The following is a 12,940-nucleotide window of genomic DNA, read 5'->3' on the forward strand; positions in this document are numbered from 1 at the left end:
AGCCACTATGGAGAACAGTATGGAGGTTCCTTAACAAACTAAAAATAGAACTACCATATGACCCAGCAACCCCACTACTGGGCATATACCCTGAGAAAACCATAATTCAAACACAGTCATGTACCACAGTGTTCATTGCAGCACTATTTACAATAGCCAGGACACGAAAGCAACCTAAGTGTCCACTGACATATGAATGGATAAAGAAGATGTGGCACATATATACAATGGAATATTACTCAGCCATAAAAAGAAACGAAATTGAATTATTTGTAGTCAGGTGGATGGACCTAGAGTCTGTCATACAGAGTGAAGTAAGTCAGAAAGAGAAAAACAAATACCGTATGCTAACACATATATATGGAATCTAAAAAGAAAAAAAATGGTTCTGGTGAACCTAGGGGCAGGACGGGAATAAACACACAGACGTAGAGAATGGACTTGAGGACACGGGGAGGGGGAAGGGGAAGCTCGGATGAAGTGAGAGAGTAATACTGACATATATACACTACCAAATGTAAAATAGATAGCTAGTGGGAAGCAGCTGCATAGCACAGGGAGATCAGCTCAGTGCTGTGACCACCTAGAGGGGTGGGATAAGGAGGGTGGGAGGGGGACACAAGAGGGAGGGAACATTATGGGGCTATACATATGCATATAGCCAATTCACTTTGTTATACAGCAGAAACTAACAGAACATTGTAAAGCAATTATACTCCAATAAAGATGTTAAAGGAAAAAAGAAAAAAAAAGTCAAAGAGGAAAGAGCTTGCTGGAAACTTTCTCCAAAGGAAAATCTTTCACGAACCACTCTCAGCTGCAGGAAGGGAACGTTCCCATACCGATTTGATCAGCAAAATAAATGGGGGCTTTGAGCAGTGCGGATCAACAAAAGAATATCTGGTGTGACTGAAGGAAGGAAATCTCTGGTTAAATATCTAAAACTGCAAATGGGTAGGAACTGATTAAATGTAATGTCAATCTCATGAAATCAGTCCTAAATGAATCTAAAATTCACACGTCACAGGTTTCTAAAGTCAATTTAGCGCTTACAAATCTGGTCGACAAATAACTTTCTGATGCCCTGCACCAGGTGCTACAAGCAAGGGGAGAAGTAAAACTGGACCTGAGTTCTCAATTTCTCATCCAGTTGAGAAGGCCAAACTAACAGAATGAAAGGGGCATAATTAAATGCCAAATTGTGCAATACTGATTTTAAGTTGAATATAAATTCAGAAATGAGAGAAATCAGTGTTGGTTGGGGTGGAAGAGTTCCTGGGAGGCAGAGTAGCAAAAGACCCCCAATGAACGAAGACATATTCCTCTACAGGCCTGCCTGCAATTGTCACCATCACTGCTGTGCCTTTGCATTGTGGTTATTATTTGAAAACAGTGTAGGATAGTGGTTAGATACACACTGGCTTTGGAACCCGCCTGCCTGGGTTTCAAACCTGGCTCAATCACTTATTAGCTGTGTGATTTGGAGCAAATTAGCCTTTCTGTGCCTCAGTTTTCTCATTTATAAAATGTAGTTACTAACAGATCCCACCTTATAGAACCGTTCGGAACATTAAATTAGTTAACGTATGTAATTCACTCAATGAGTTTATAATTTGGTGTGCATCAGAATCACCTGGGGAGTTATGTAAAATACGGGGTCTGTAGAAGTTAAAGAAACTAAGCTCCCTAGTGCAGCTAATTACATTTGGGGAGATGGTGGTAGAATATAGTGTGGAGACTTTTTTCTCTTTTTTTTTTTGCGGTAACACGGGCCTCTCACTGTTGTGGCCTCTCCCATTGCGGACCACAGGCTCCGGACGCGCAGGCTCAGCGGCCATGGCTCACGGGCCCAGCCGCTCCGTGGAATGTGGGATTTTCCCGGACCGGGGCACGAACCCGCGTCCCCTGCATCGGCAGGCGGACTCCCAACCACTGCACCACCAGGGAAGCCCCAAGACTTTTTTCTTTGAGTGTCTTATTTCCAAGCCACTTGGTCAGCAGACCATTTCACCTTTGTTCTAGGGTGTTTCTCCTCAACCTCCTTGCACAATTTTGCTTTGGAATATTTTTGGTGTGTTAGTTTCAATTTGGAGTATATCTGATTTTTTAAAAAATTCATTTATTCTTGACTTGTTCCCTTTTGTTGAAACTTTGGAGTATAGCTTGTTTATATTTTAATCTTTCAACATTTCAGTGTGTTATCTTTTTTTAATGTAATGAAGTTATAATCAACAAAATGATAAAGCAGTGAGAACACAGAGAATGAATTAAAACACTAAAAATAATTTAAAAATCAACTTACTGATGTTTAGAGGAAGCATGCTGTTAAAGAATTAAACCTAAAACTATGGAGAATAATGGTACTACCCAAAGTCAGTATGTATTAAGTTGGGCCTTTTTCTAGTGCAACAGCAAAAGCTCTCTGAAACCAGCTTAAGTACAAAGGTGATTTATTGGCTCATGTACCTGGTAATTAAGTCCAGGGGTAAATCTGTCTTCAAGCACAACTGGATACGGAAACACCAATAAAGTCATAAGCCTTCTCTCCAGACCTTGGCTCTGCTTCTCTGTGTTGTTCTCATTCTCTCCTACTACATACAGGTGTCTTGGTGGGGCAGGGAGAATGCCACCAGCAATTACTGATTCACGTTTTCATAGCTGATAACTCTACAATAAGGTGTCTTTCCTACCAGCTGCAGTTAAAAATTCTATGAATTATGCCATTTGCTTTATTTTGGGTCCCTATTACTCTAGCCAAAAGGATGGGATTCTCTCATAGGCTAGGCCTGGCTCATGTGCTGATCCCTTGACCACTAGTGGGGTGTAATATTGGAAATTAGAAGAAGCATGAATGTAGGGGAAACATTGTGGAACAATGACAAAAAAATGCTGACAGTCTCCTTCTAACATGCAGTGATAAACACGTATCTTTCTTGCCATATATAATTCAAAAAAGTGCTTTAATCTAATATAATTCAACTGTCCCACACTCAACGAAAACACACCACTCACTTTCCAGTGGGAGACAACCCCAAGACACACATTGGTTCTACATCCTGCTTGCTGTGCCACACTTGCAGGTGATTTGCATTCCTCCCAGTCAGGCCTGGAAAGCAAGATGGGCAGCCAAGAACAATAGCCATATCAATGTCTTTGCAACTTAATGCAATGAAAAATCCATATATTCTTTACTAAGCACAAGTAAAGTCTATTAGTTTCCCTCTCCAGCTTAAACTGAAATTATCAGAAGGTAAATTGCATAAAAGTATCCAACTTGTAAAAGAAATTACTTTCCAACCCTTGGAGAGACACAAGCTAAAACAAAATTTCGTATTACCTATTGCTCTTAGAAAATTAAATATATTTTCTAGTTCCTTAAAAACAACAACAACAACAAAAACTTCAGTTAAACAGGAAATTTAAGAGACCCATGTCACATTTTAGGAATTAACAATGACTGTTAATAAAGACTTCCTAAAGTTTATGTTCAGCTATTACAAGGATGATAACTGTTTTCTGTCTTGAAGGGATTTAGTTGTATAGTACATTGAAATGCCAATTACGTTTGACTACTATTCTATATTGATTTATCCGGACACTATCCGCCCTGTGGGAAACACATAAACTTTCAGCCTTCACACATGGTAACACTGGGAAAATATCAGCAATAACCCCTTGTTGCCAATGCTGGTTACTTTCTTACAGTAAATGACCCTGCACCTGTCTTCCTGGTTTGTGCACTTAGGAAAGAATTATTGTTTGATGGAAGTGTTGCTGAAGGGTGTAACAATGACAAATTGGACCTCCACTTATAATGAGAATCTCGGGGCTGTCTGCAAATAAAGGTCTGAGCAGAATATTTTTTGAATAATTGGGAATTACATACATGTAAAAATTTGGATATGAAAAATGTAGTCACAGATGGAAGAAGCCCTTGATTCATCAGACAAGTTGCCTTAAGGAAAAATACAATCATAACTAAACATTAAATCTGCTGCTTAAAATATGTTAAGGCTTTTAAGCAAACCAGGCTTTTAAACTCAAGGCAATCACTTGGTTCTTTGCTCACAGTAGTTTGGATGTATTTGTGTGAAAATCGGAGGAGACTCCAAAAAGGCCAACAAACAATTATGAATGATCAGCTCTAGTTTTTGATTCTTTGCGATTCCTCATAAATTATATGAGGCCAAGAAAAGGTTAATTTGACCTAAGTGAGATTAATGTCCACCGCCTTGTAAATTTCCCATTCAGGGCGTTGAGTACCATACTTTCAGCTAAGAATTTTGAAGTTAAATCTTTTTTTTTTTTAAACTTTGGTCTTAAATGAAAATCTTTCTCTTAGATTGTATTAGCTACAATCTCAGATATTTCATGTTTTATGTAAAATGACTTAGCAACAATAGCAAGTTTTAACGTGTGAGCAACTATTTGCTGGAGAAGTCAATCAACAATGTTGTTCCCATGAACACGTCTCCAGTTCGAAGAGGTACAGTCTGATACATTTATCTGCCTGTTTCTGTTTACCCTGCACTTATATTGACATGACTGAGTACAGTGTTTTTCAAACTCCAAGTCATGCTGTATTAATGAATAGTGAAATCAAAATACAACCAGCATTTAAGATCTTTTTCTTTATGAACACTTAAAACCATATATAAAGTAGAGAGAATAGTAAAATGAACTCCTATACACCCACCCAGATTTTAAATATAGCAGGGTATTCACACTTGCTTCTTATGTCCTTTTGTTCTAACTTTTATTCCTTGGGGAGGTTTCTTCAAGAAAATTCCACACAGCATGTTAATTTACTTCTACATATGCCAGCATGTATCTCTAAAAATATACAAGTATTTTCTTACACAGCAACAGAGCCCATTATTACACTAAAAAAGCAATAATTCTTGTATTGTGCATTATACTCGTGTCTAAAAAAGTCTTCTTATAGCTGGTTTGTTTGAATTAGGATCAATCAGCATTTTAAAAAATGAAATAGAAAATAGATAAGTAAATATCTAATGGCATCACGTGTAGCAAGGCTCATTACTGTTTTATAAAAGTTTTTGGTATGTGTGTATTTGTGTCACTTATAAAACGTATTTTCTTACCATTGGTCATAGCCACGGAAGCGTGAACACCACTGGTTTACAGATCCTCTCCTTTACTCGATAGGCTCTGGGCAAACTTCTGTGTCCAAAAACACTTTCTGCAGTTTAAGATGTATATACAGAAAGGAGAGCTCTGTATCTTTATTTTTACTGTTCCCTCTAACTAGAAGTCCTCTCGCCATGATGTCTACTACTTAACATCTTCCCCAGCCTATGAGGGCTGAAATATCATTCCCACTATGAAACCTTCTTCTGTTCTCCTGCCTGGCTATCATTTGGCTTGTCTCTTCTTCATTCTACTCATCACACTGCCTAATGTAATGGTTATCTATATACAATATGTGTTTTATCCTGTCGTATAAATTAAGCTCATCAAATGTAGTATGAATAATTTCTTTGCCCTGAGATGTAACTTGTCCCGTGCTTTGCTTACATTAAGCATTTAACAACTGGAAAACTAAGTTAGGAATTTGGGACACTGGCCATAGATTAATAGGCAGAAAAGATGTTGGGGTCAAAAACTGGACCCCAGGGAGAGACTGGAGAAGAACCCAAATTCATGAGGTTTAGACTCGATTATGAAAAGCAACAACAATATTGATGGTAGTAACATTATTTTTCACAGTTTCCTATGCGCCTGTAAGTACGTCACTAATATTCCCAAATAATCCTGGGAGGAAAGGGTAGATATCACCAGTTTTACACATTAAAAAAAAAAAAGCAGTTAAGTACTTCTGCAAAGTCTGGCTTCTAAACTGTTAAAATTCTGTTCAGAGGCTATTCTATTTACTGGGATGGGGACCCCTAATTTTCTAACCAACAGTTGAACGCATTTCATAGTTCAGAATAACTTGAGGGAGAAACCAAGGATGCTCAACCTGGGCTCCTCTTCCACTTTGTCACATCTTCTGGAGACTAAAGAAATCTGAGAACAACTTGGTTACGTCTGGACTGAAAAACAGGCAAAACCACTCTTTCTCTCTTACACACACACAGCACATACCTTGCATGTGTTAACAGCTAGTCATCCTTCAGACCTCAACTTAAAGATCCCTTCCCTGGAAACGTTTTTTGATTCCCAGGTGAGGCATACTCGCTCAAGGAAACATGTCTCTTTCCTTCAGAACCCCTGTTTCAGTGTTTAATTCATTTAGTGTGATTATTTGATTAATATCTGCCTTGTCCCTTAGAAGGTAACTTCCGTAACAGTAAGGACCATGCCTGCTTTTGCCCATCATATTTTTTTCTACACTTAACTTGCTGCCTGGCAGAACTTAGGGGTTTAATAGTGAATACATTCATGATTGAATAAATGAATGCCTAGACAAATTTCATCAGTATTGCCTCATACTTCAAGAGGAAGCCTGGTACAAGAACAGAGAGAATCTTGGTTGTGGATTAAGGGTTTCAGAGCTAGAAGCAAGTAGAAAAGAATATGCATTCATTCTCACTACTGCCTCTACCAGCCTCATTGATTCTGCAACCACATGCCTTGTCCTTCCTTCCGTGACATTGGTTGGACTGTCTGGATTCTTACCTAGTCAATCCCTTCACTTTTGTACTGGATCCCATCCCGTCTTGCATATTCAATGTACTCTTTCTCCGTCTTATGCTGCATTATCAATTTTTCACCCCTTACTGCAGCACTGTCCAGTAGAATTTTCTATGATGATGAAAATGTTCTCTGTGCTGTCCAATACAGTAGCTACTAGCTATATGTGGTTGAATGTGGTTAATTACTAAGGAACTGAATTTTAAAATTTATTTAAATTTAAATCTCCACTTCCCCTTCTTTCATGTACTCTTAAACTTGCTTCGCTCAATCATTTAGCTCAGCATGTCACCAAAATGGCTCTTCTAAGCATCACCAGGGACCTCTGAGTTGAGAAATCCTATGGTCAATGTTGAGTGCTCATTTTACCAGAACAGCAGCATTTTACATGGTTGATAATTCCCATGGTTGAAAGGTTTCTCTCTGTTATTTGTGAACTCACTACTCTCTCTTGGTTCTCCCCCTACCTCTCTGGCTATTCTTTCTCAGTTTCTTGTGCTGGATTTTCATCTTCGCATCCTCTAAATACTGAAGTGTCATAAATCTCAGTCCTTCGACCTCATCTTTTGTCTATCCATATTTTCCTCCTAGGTGCTTTCGTCCATTTCTCATTCATTTCTATGGCTTCAAATAATAGATACAGACTATAAACTCCCAAGTGTATCTTTAGCTCTGAACTCCAGACTTGTATATCATACAGCCAACCCCCTACTCAAACTTGACATTTGGATGTCTAACAGGCACTTCAAGTTTAATATTCCAGATTACTTTTGATTTCACCTTTTAAATCTGCTTTTCCCTCAGTCTTTCCCTTCTTAATCAGTGCCATCTCTATCTTTCTAATTGCTCAGGTCAAAAATTTTGGAGTCATTTTTGACTTACATCCCATAGCCAATCCATCAGTAAATCCTCTTGGTTCTATTTAAGTAGAGTGAGGATCTGACCCTTTTTCATTCTCTCACCTGCCACCCCCCTTCTCCAAGCCACTACCATCTGTATGTACTCTGGATTATTGCAAAAGCCTCCTCACTGGTCTCCCTATTCCCTTAAAATCACCTTTTCAAACAGCAGCCAGTGTAATCCTTTAAAAATGCAAATGGATTCATATCACAACATACTAAACTTTCCAGTGGTTTCCCATCTCATTCTGAATAAAAATCAAAGTCCTTACTACAACACTCTGCATGATGAGGCCCAACGCCCACGGTCCCCGCCACCCCCTTTGCTCTTTCTTCTCATCCACACCGTCCTCATTGTTCTCCGAGGGGGTTAAGCATACCACCCTCAATTCCTTTCCCCTTATTTATTTTACATCACAGTTCTTATCTGTCTTCCCAAACTAAACTTTGGAGCCAATCGAATCAAAATCCAGACTTGGTCTCTTTTGTTCTCTGCTGTATCCGCATCTCAAATAGTGCCTGGCACTATTTGAGAACACTATTTATATGTGTTCAATAAATCAGTGTTGAATGAGTGAATAAATTATATCCTAGTGCCTAGTAGTATTACCCAGAGTAAATCATTTAACCTTTTTTTGGATCTCATTTTTCTCATCTCTCAAAGGAGAAATGAGCTGGATAACCTCCAAACACATTTATTCAGTAATTATTTAATGCAACCTACCGTGTGCTTGGCACTGGGTAGGTGCTTCCGCTACAGGAAAAGGTCGCACGGTTCCTGCTTTCAAGGAGCTCCTTGTCGGGCTTCCGGAAAAAACTTCTGAGCTTTCACCTGGGAATGCTTAGAATACAGCTAGGTGAAGAGGGCGCTGGAGAGTTGTCTGTACTTTTGAAGCCTGTTCTCGGCTTCCCACATAACTCCGATTGCCCCAACAGATACTGAACCGGCAAAACTTTGCTGAGAAAGCTGCTCTGAATTGTGTTTGAAAATACATACATAACTTGACTGTCAATTAGTGTTTTTACAAACTGAGATGGCATATTACAGTACTGTTTTAAAAGTTATGTTTATGAATCGAAACCTTTGGGTAACTTGGGAACTTGTAACCCAAATTTACATATATAATATGCAAAAAATCTTTTAAGTTGATTTACATGCACAGGGTACCCTTCCAGGTCGTAAGGCTGGGGGCCTCCTATTTTATCCCCAGATTTGGCTCAGGACTTTTTTTTTTTCAGGACTCTTAATTATACTGTTATCTTGCTGGTGCATTTACTGAAGGAATGGGTGGGGTGGGAGTTGGGGAATATAATGCGTTCACCGCCAGCTTTAAAACTATACGACCTTCGTTATAATCCATCCATTTCGTAAAGCAAGGCACTGCTCATGGACTTAAAAGTTGTACCTCCGTATACCTTTACACTGTCCCCTGGCCCCAAGCACACAAATCACATCACATTTAACCTTGGAGGCCCCTAGCACAGTGCAAAGGTCCTTAACGTTCTTCCTGTCCCACACTTCTGACTATAGTACGTTCCTCTCAGTAGGCGCGGCATCTTCGGCTTGGAGCGGGAACCGCGTAACGTTGGCTACAACGCCCGCACTCTGCAGAGAAAAGTCCCACACTCCGGGTTCTTCACAGTCGGCTCTTCTCGAGAGTTCCCGGGTGTTCTCGCTAGTTGGCCCCCCGCAAGCCCTTGCGCGAACCTGGGAGGAGTCGACCTCTTCCGACTCTACCAACTGAAAAGTGAAGGGGTGGAGAGACTGAACATGCTGACGTGAAGGAAAGAGAACGGAAAGAGACGCTCCCTGGAATGATATATCAAGCTACCTTGTAATGCACATATCTCGTGGGGATCATATGTCCTGGGAGAAACAGGTTTTTCAATCTTCCAAGTTATAACAACACGTGTCTCCCCCTACGTCTGGCGCGCCCGGCCTTTGGTCTCTCCCGCGCCGGACGACCCCGCGGTCACGTGCTCCCCCATCCTTGCCCAGCGTGCAGCCTACGGTGGGGACGGCGGAGCCATGGCGGCCTTGCTGAGACCGGCCCGCTGGCTCCTCCGCGCTGGGGCGGCCCCGCACCTCCCGCTCTCCCTGCGCCTTCTAGCGGGCGGCCCGAGGCGGCCGCACGCCGCCTTCTGTCCTCACGCCGCTCGCGCCGGGCGCGTCGCCGGGTGAGTGTCCGGCCGCTTTCTCAGCCCGCCTGCAGCGCGGCAGTTCCTCGGGGTCGTGGACGTGGGCGAGGGCCGGGTCCCACTTGTGCTCTTTCCACACCCTCCTCGCTGCTCCAGGGCCAGGCGTCCCCGGGCCTCGTATCACGCTCCTCACCGGGGGGTTTAGGGTGACAGGGTTGGTCGCCTTCGAAGGTTACGGCCACGGACGTGGCTTGCTTCCGTCATGGATCCTGCCATCGCCGCCTCGGACTCGGTCACCCTGCCCTCGGGTTATCGACGTCCTAAGAAGCTGAGAGGGTCTTTGAAGGCTGCTGCAGGGGGTCAAGTGTTACTCTTCTATGATTGACCGGCTCGGGTGTTGTCCCACGTGCAAGCGTTATTGGTGCTTAGTAACCATCTACGATTTAAGTTTCGAGAGCTTTCTTTTTGGAGGGAGGATAGGTTGGGAATTTTGGGTGAGCAAAGGGTAATTTAGAGGTGGAAGTTTAATTATCATCAGTGTGGGCTTTTGCCTCCGTTTTCTTCAGTGGAGTTTACCTCAGTATTTACGAAGATGTGCAGTGGGTTGGGAGTCGGGACAGTAGACTCTGTAAATGTCAGTGAATGTGTAAGTGGACACATTCTAGGCACTCTGTGAGAACTGGGGGTGCAAAGGCAAATTAAGTTCTCAGTGGGTGTCAAATATGTGAATAAATGCTCTCATGGATTGAGGTTTATCAGGGGGTAAGTTTGGTATAGACTTTGCCAAGGAGAGGATAAGGAAGCTTGATGAAGGTGTTAATTTGAGTAGTATTTTTTTTTTTACATCTTTATTGGAGTATAATTGCTCTACAATGGTGTGTCAGTTTCTGCTTTGTAACAAAGTGAATCAGCCATACACACACACGTTCCCATATCTCTTCCCTCTTGCGTCTCCCTCCCACCCTCCCTATCCCACCCCTCTAGGTGGGCACAAAGCACCGAGCTGATGTCCCTGTGCTATGCGGCTGCTTCCCACTAGCTATCTGTTTTACGTTTGAGTAGTATTCTGATCGCCTGAGAAGGGTAGATGGGCACTGAGGTTTTAGAGTTGAAGAAAAACTGATTTTGAAAGACGAGTGTTTATAAATAGAGGTACTTTGGGAGACAGCATAAGGACTAAGAGCTGAGGATCTGGAATAGACCAGGGCTGGACTGTGGGCTTCTCTATTTGCATGATGCCACTGGACAAGTTACGTAACGTTGACAGGCCTCAGTTTCTTTAGTTATAAGATGGGAGTAGTAATAGTGTTGGTGACATTACATGAGGTTATCTATATAAAGCTCTTAACATAGGGCCTGGTTCCTCGTAAATGCTGTATTAGTTACTATAATAGTAACAGTAATAGCTGTGATTGCGTGGATTTTTTGTGGTCCTGCTTGGAAACCTACTTTATGTGTAGAATTACATGGAGGAAATGTTTTATGACTTCTTAGCAACTTAGTTATACATTTTTGGAATGTAGTCTGCTTATGACTTGGAGCCTACCTGAATTTTCTCATTAGGCCTGAACAGTTAACCTTTAGAAGTTGTGCCTCTGCTTTCACAGATCTACACTTCTTGGCTTTCAGAGAGGTTCTTTTGAGAAAGTTGTGCCAATGATTTATATTTTTCTAGTCCTTAACATCCCTGTGAGGCCAGGGGAGGGTCGATGTTACAGTTCATCTTCGCTGTTGCATTTGAGGAAAACAGTAGGGGGAACACAATCTAGTAGAGAGGGTGTTGGTCTGCTCATCAGACCTGGGTTCCATTTACTTGCTGCATAACCTTACCTAGCCTTTTTGATCCTCAGTTCGTTGTCTGTGAAGTAGAGGTAACAAGGCCTTTCCCTCTTCTTTTAAAGCTCATTTCTTGTCATTCAGGACTCAACTTAAATGCTATCTCTTCAGAGAGGCCTAACCTCAACACTCAGTGCAAACCCTATTTTAGTTGTATCACAGCATGGCTCACTTGTCTGATATTATTTATCTGCCCGCTGCTTGTTTCCTTAGAACTTAGTCTTGTTCACCATTGTGTGCTCAGCTCATAGCAGGCAGTAAAGAAGTGTTTGTTTTCTTGTTCTCCTGGACTCTGAACATTTTCTATACAGTTTCCTACCCACAGCCTGTAAGCATGCTCACATCTTTCCCACCTGAAAAACAAAACCTTTCCTGAAACTGGACTTAACTCCACATGCTCCCCAGTCTCTTCTTCCTGTCTGTACTCCTGTCTCCTTCATTTCTTCACTTCGAATTTGCTCTTTGACCCACTGCAGTCACACCACTGGGAATAGCCATCATTGTTTTATTTATTAGCTTTTTATTATGTATTTTTAAATTTTAGAACTTATGTGCCTTCAGGAACAATTGCAAAATATTGGGGGGGGAAGCAATAAACTAAAAATCACTCTTAATTCTATCACCCACAGAGAGCCATTGAGATGTGTGTATATATATATACAGAGAGAGAGAGAGGGTGCTTTTAAAATTAGGCATGTGTGAGATGTAAGTTTATTTCATTTAATTTTTTAAGGGACTTCTTAACCAGATCCACTCTTGGTTTTTTTTATATAAATTTTTTTATTTTTGGCTGCGTTGGGTCATTGTTGCTGTGCGCAGGCTTTCTCTGGTTGCGGCGAGTGGGGGCTATTCTTCGTCACAGTGTGCGGGCTTCTCATTGCAGTGGCTTCTCTTGTTGCGGAGCACAGGCTCTAGGTGCGCGGGCTTCAGTAGTTGTGGCACGCGGACTCAGTAGCTGTGGCTCGTGAGCTCTAGAGGGCAGGCTCAGTAGTTGTGGCACATGGACTTAGTTGCTCCACGGCATGTGGGATCTTCCCGGACCAGGGCTCCAACCCGTGCCCCCTGCATTGGCAGGCAGATTCTTAATCACTGCGCCACCAGGGAAGCCCCCAGATCCACTCTTTAGGCCTTGACCTCTGACATTACTGTCTCCCATTTCCCCCTTAATGAAACCCTTTTATTGGCATTGAAGATGACACCACTCTTTCTTGATTTTATTCTCTTTAGAATTTTTCTCATTTTGTTGCATCCTTTTTCCTCTGTTCATCTCCTAAATGCTGATATCTTTGGGGGGTGGCGGTGGTTGTCCTTAGTCCTTTTGTTTTCTCATTTTTTTTCATTCCCTTTGGGTGACCTCTTCCATTTTTAGGGCATCAGCTGATACCTGCCTATCTGATGATGGCAATATT

At 41.8% G+C, this 12,940-nt stretch overlaps 1 protein-coding gene across 1 annotated transcript in view; it reads left to right on the top strand.

Annotated features, from left to right (window-relative positions):
* The first annotated feature begins 9,561 nt into the window (after positions 1-9,561).
* Positions 9,562-12,940, top strand: part of LRPPRC (leucine rich pentatricopeptide repeat containing) — a 106,209-nt gene continuing 102,830 nt past the window's right edge. The window contains exon 1 of the mRNA XM_030857794.2: positions 9,562-9,734. Within this exon, the coding sequence (XP_030713654.2) occupies positions 9,586-9,734 (149 nt within the window). The 5' untranslated portion in view covers positions 9,562-9,585. The remainder of the gene's footprint in view (positions 9,735-12,940) is intronic.

This window comes from Globicephala melas, chromosome 12 (genome assembly GCF_963455315.2).
Source record: "Globicephala melas chromosome 12, mGloMel1.2, whole genome shotgun sequence".
Classification (NCBI taxonomy): Eukaryota; Metazoa; Chordata; class Mammalia; order Artiodactyla; family Delphinidae; genus Globicephala; species Globicephala melas.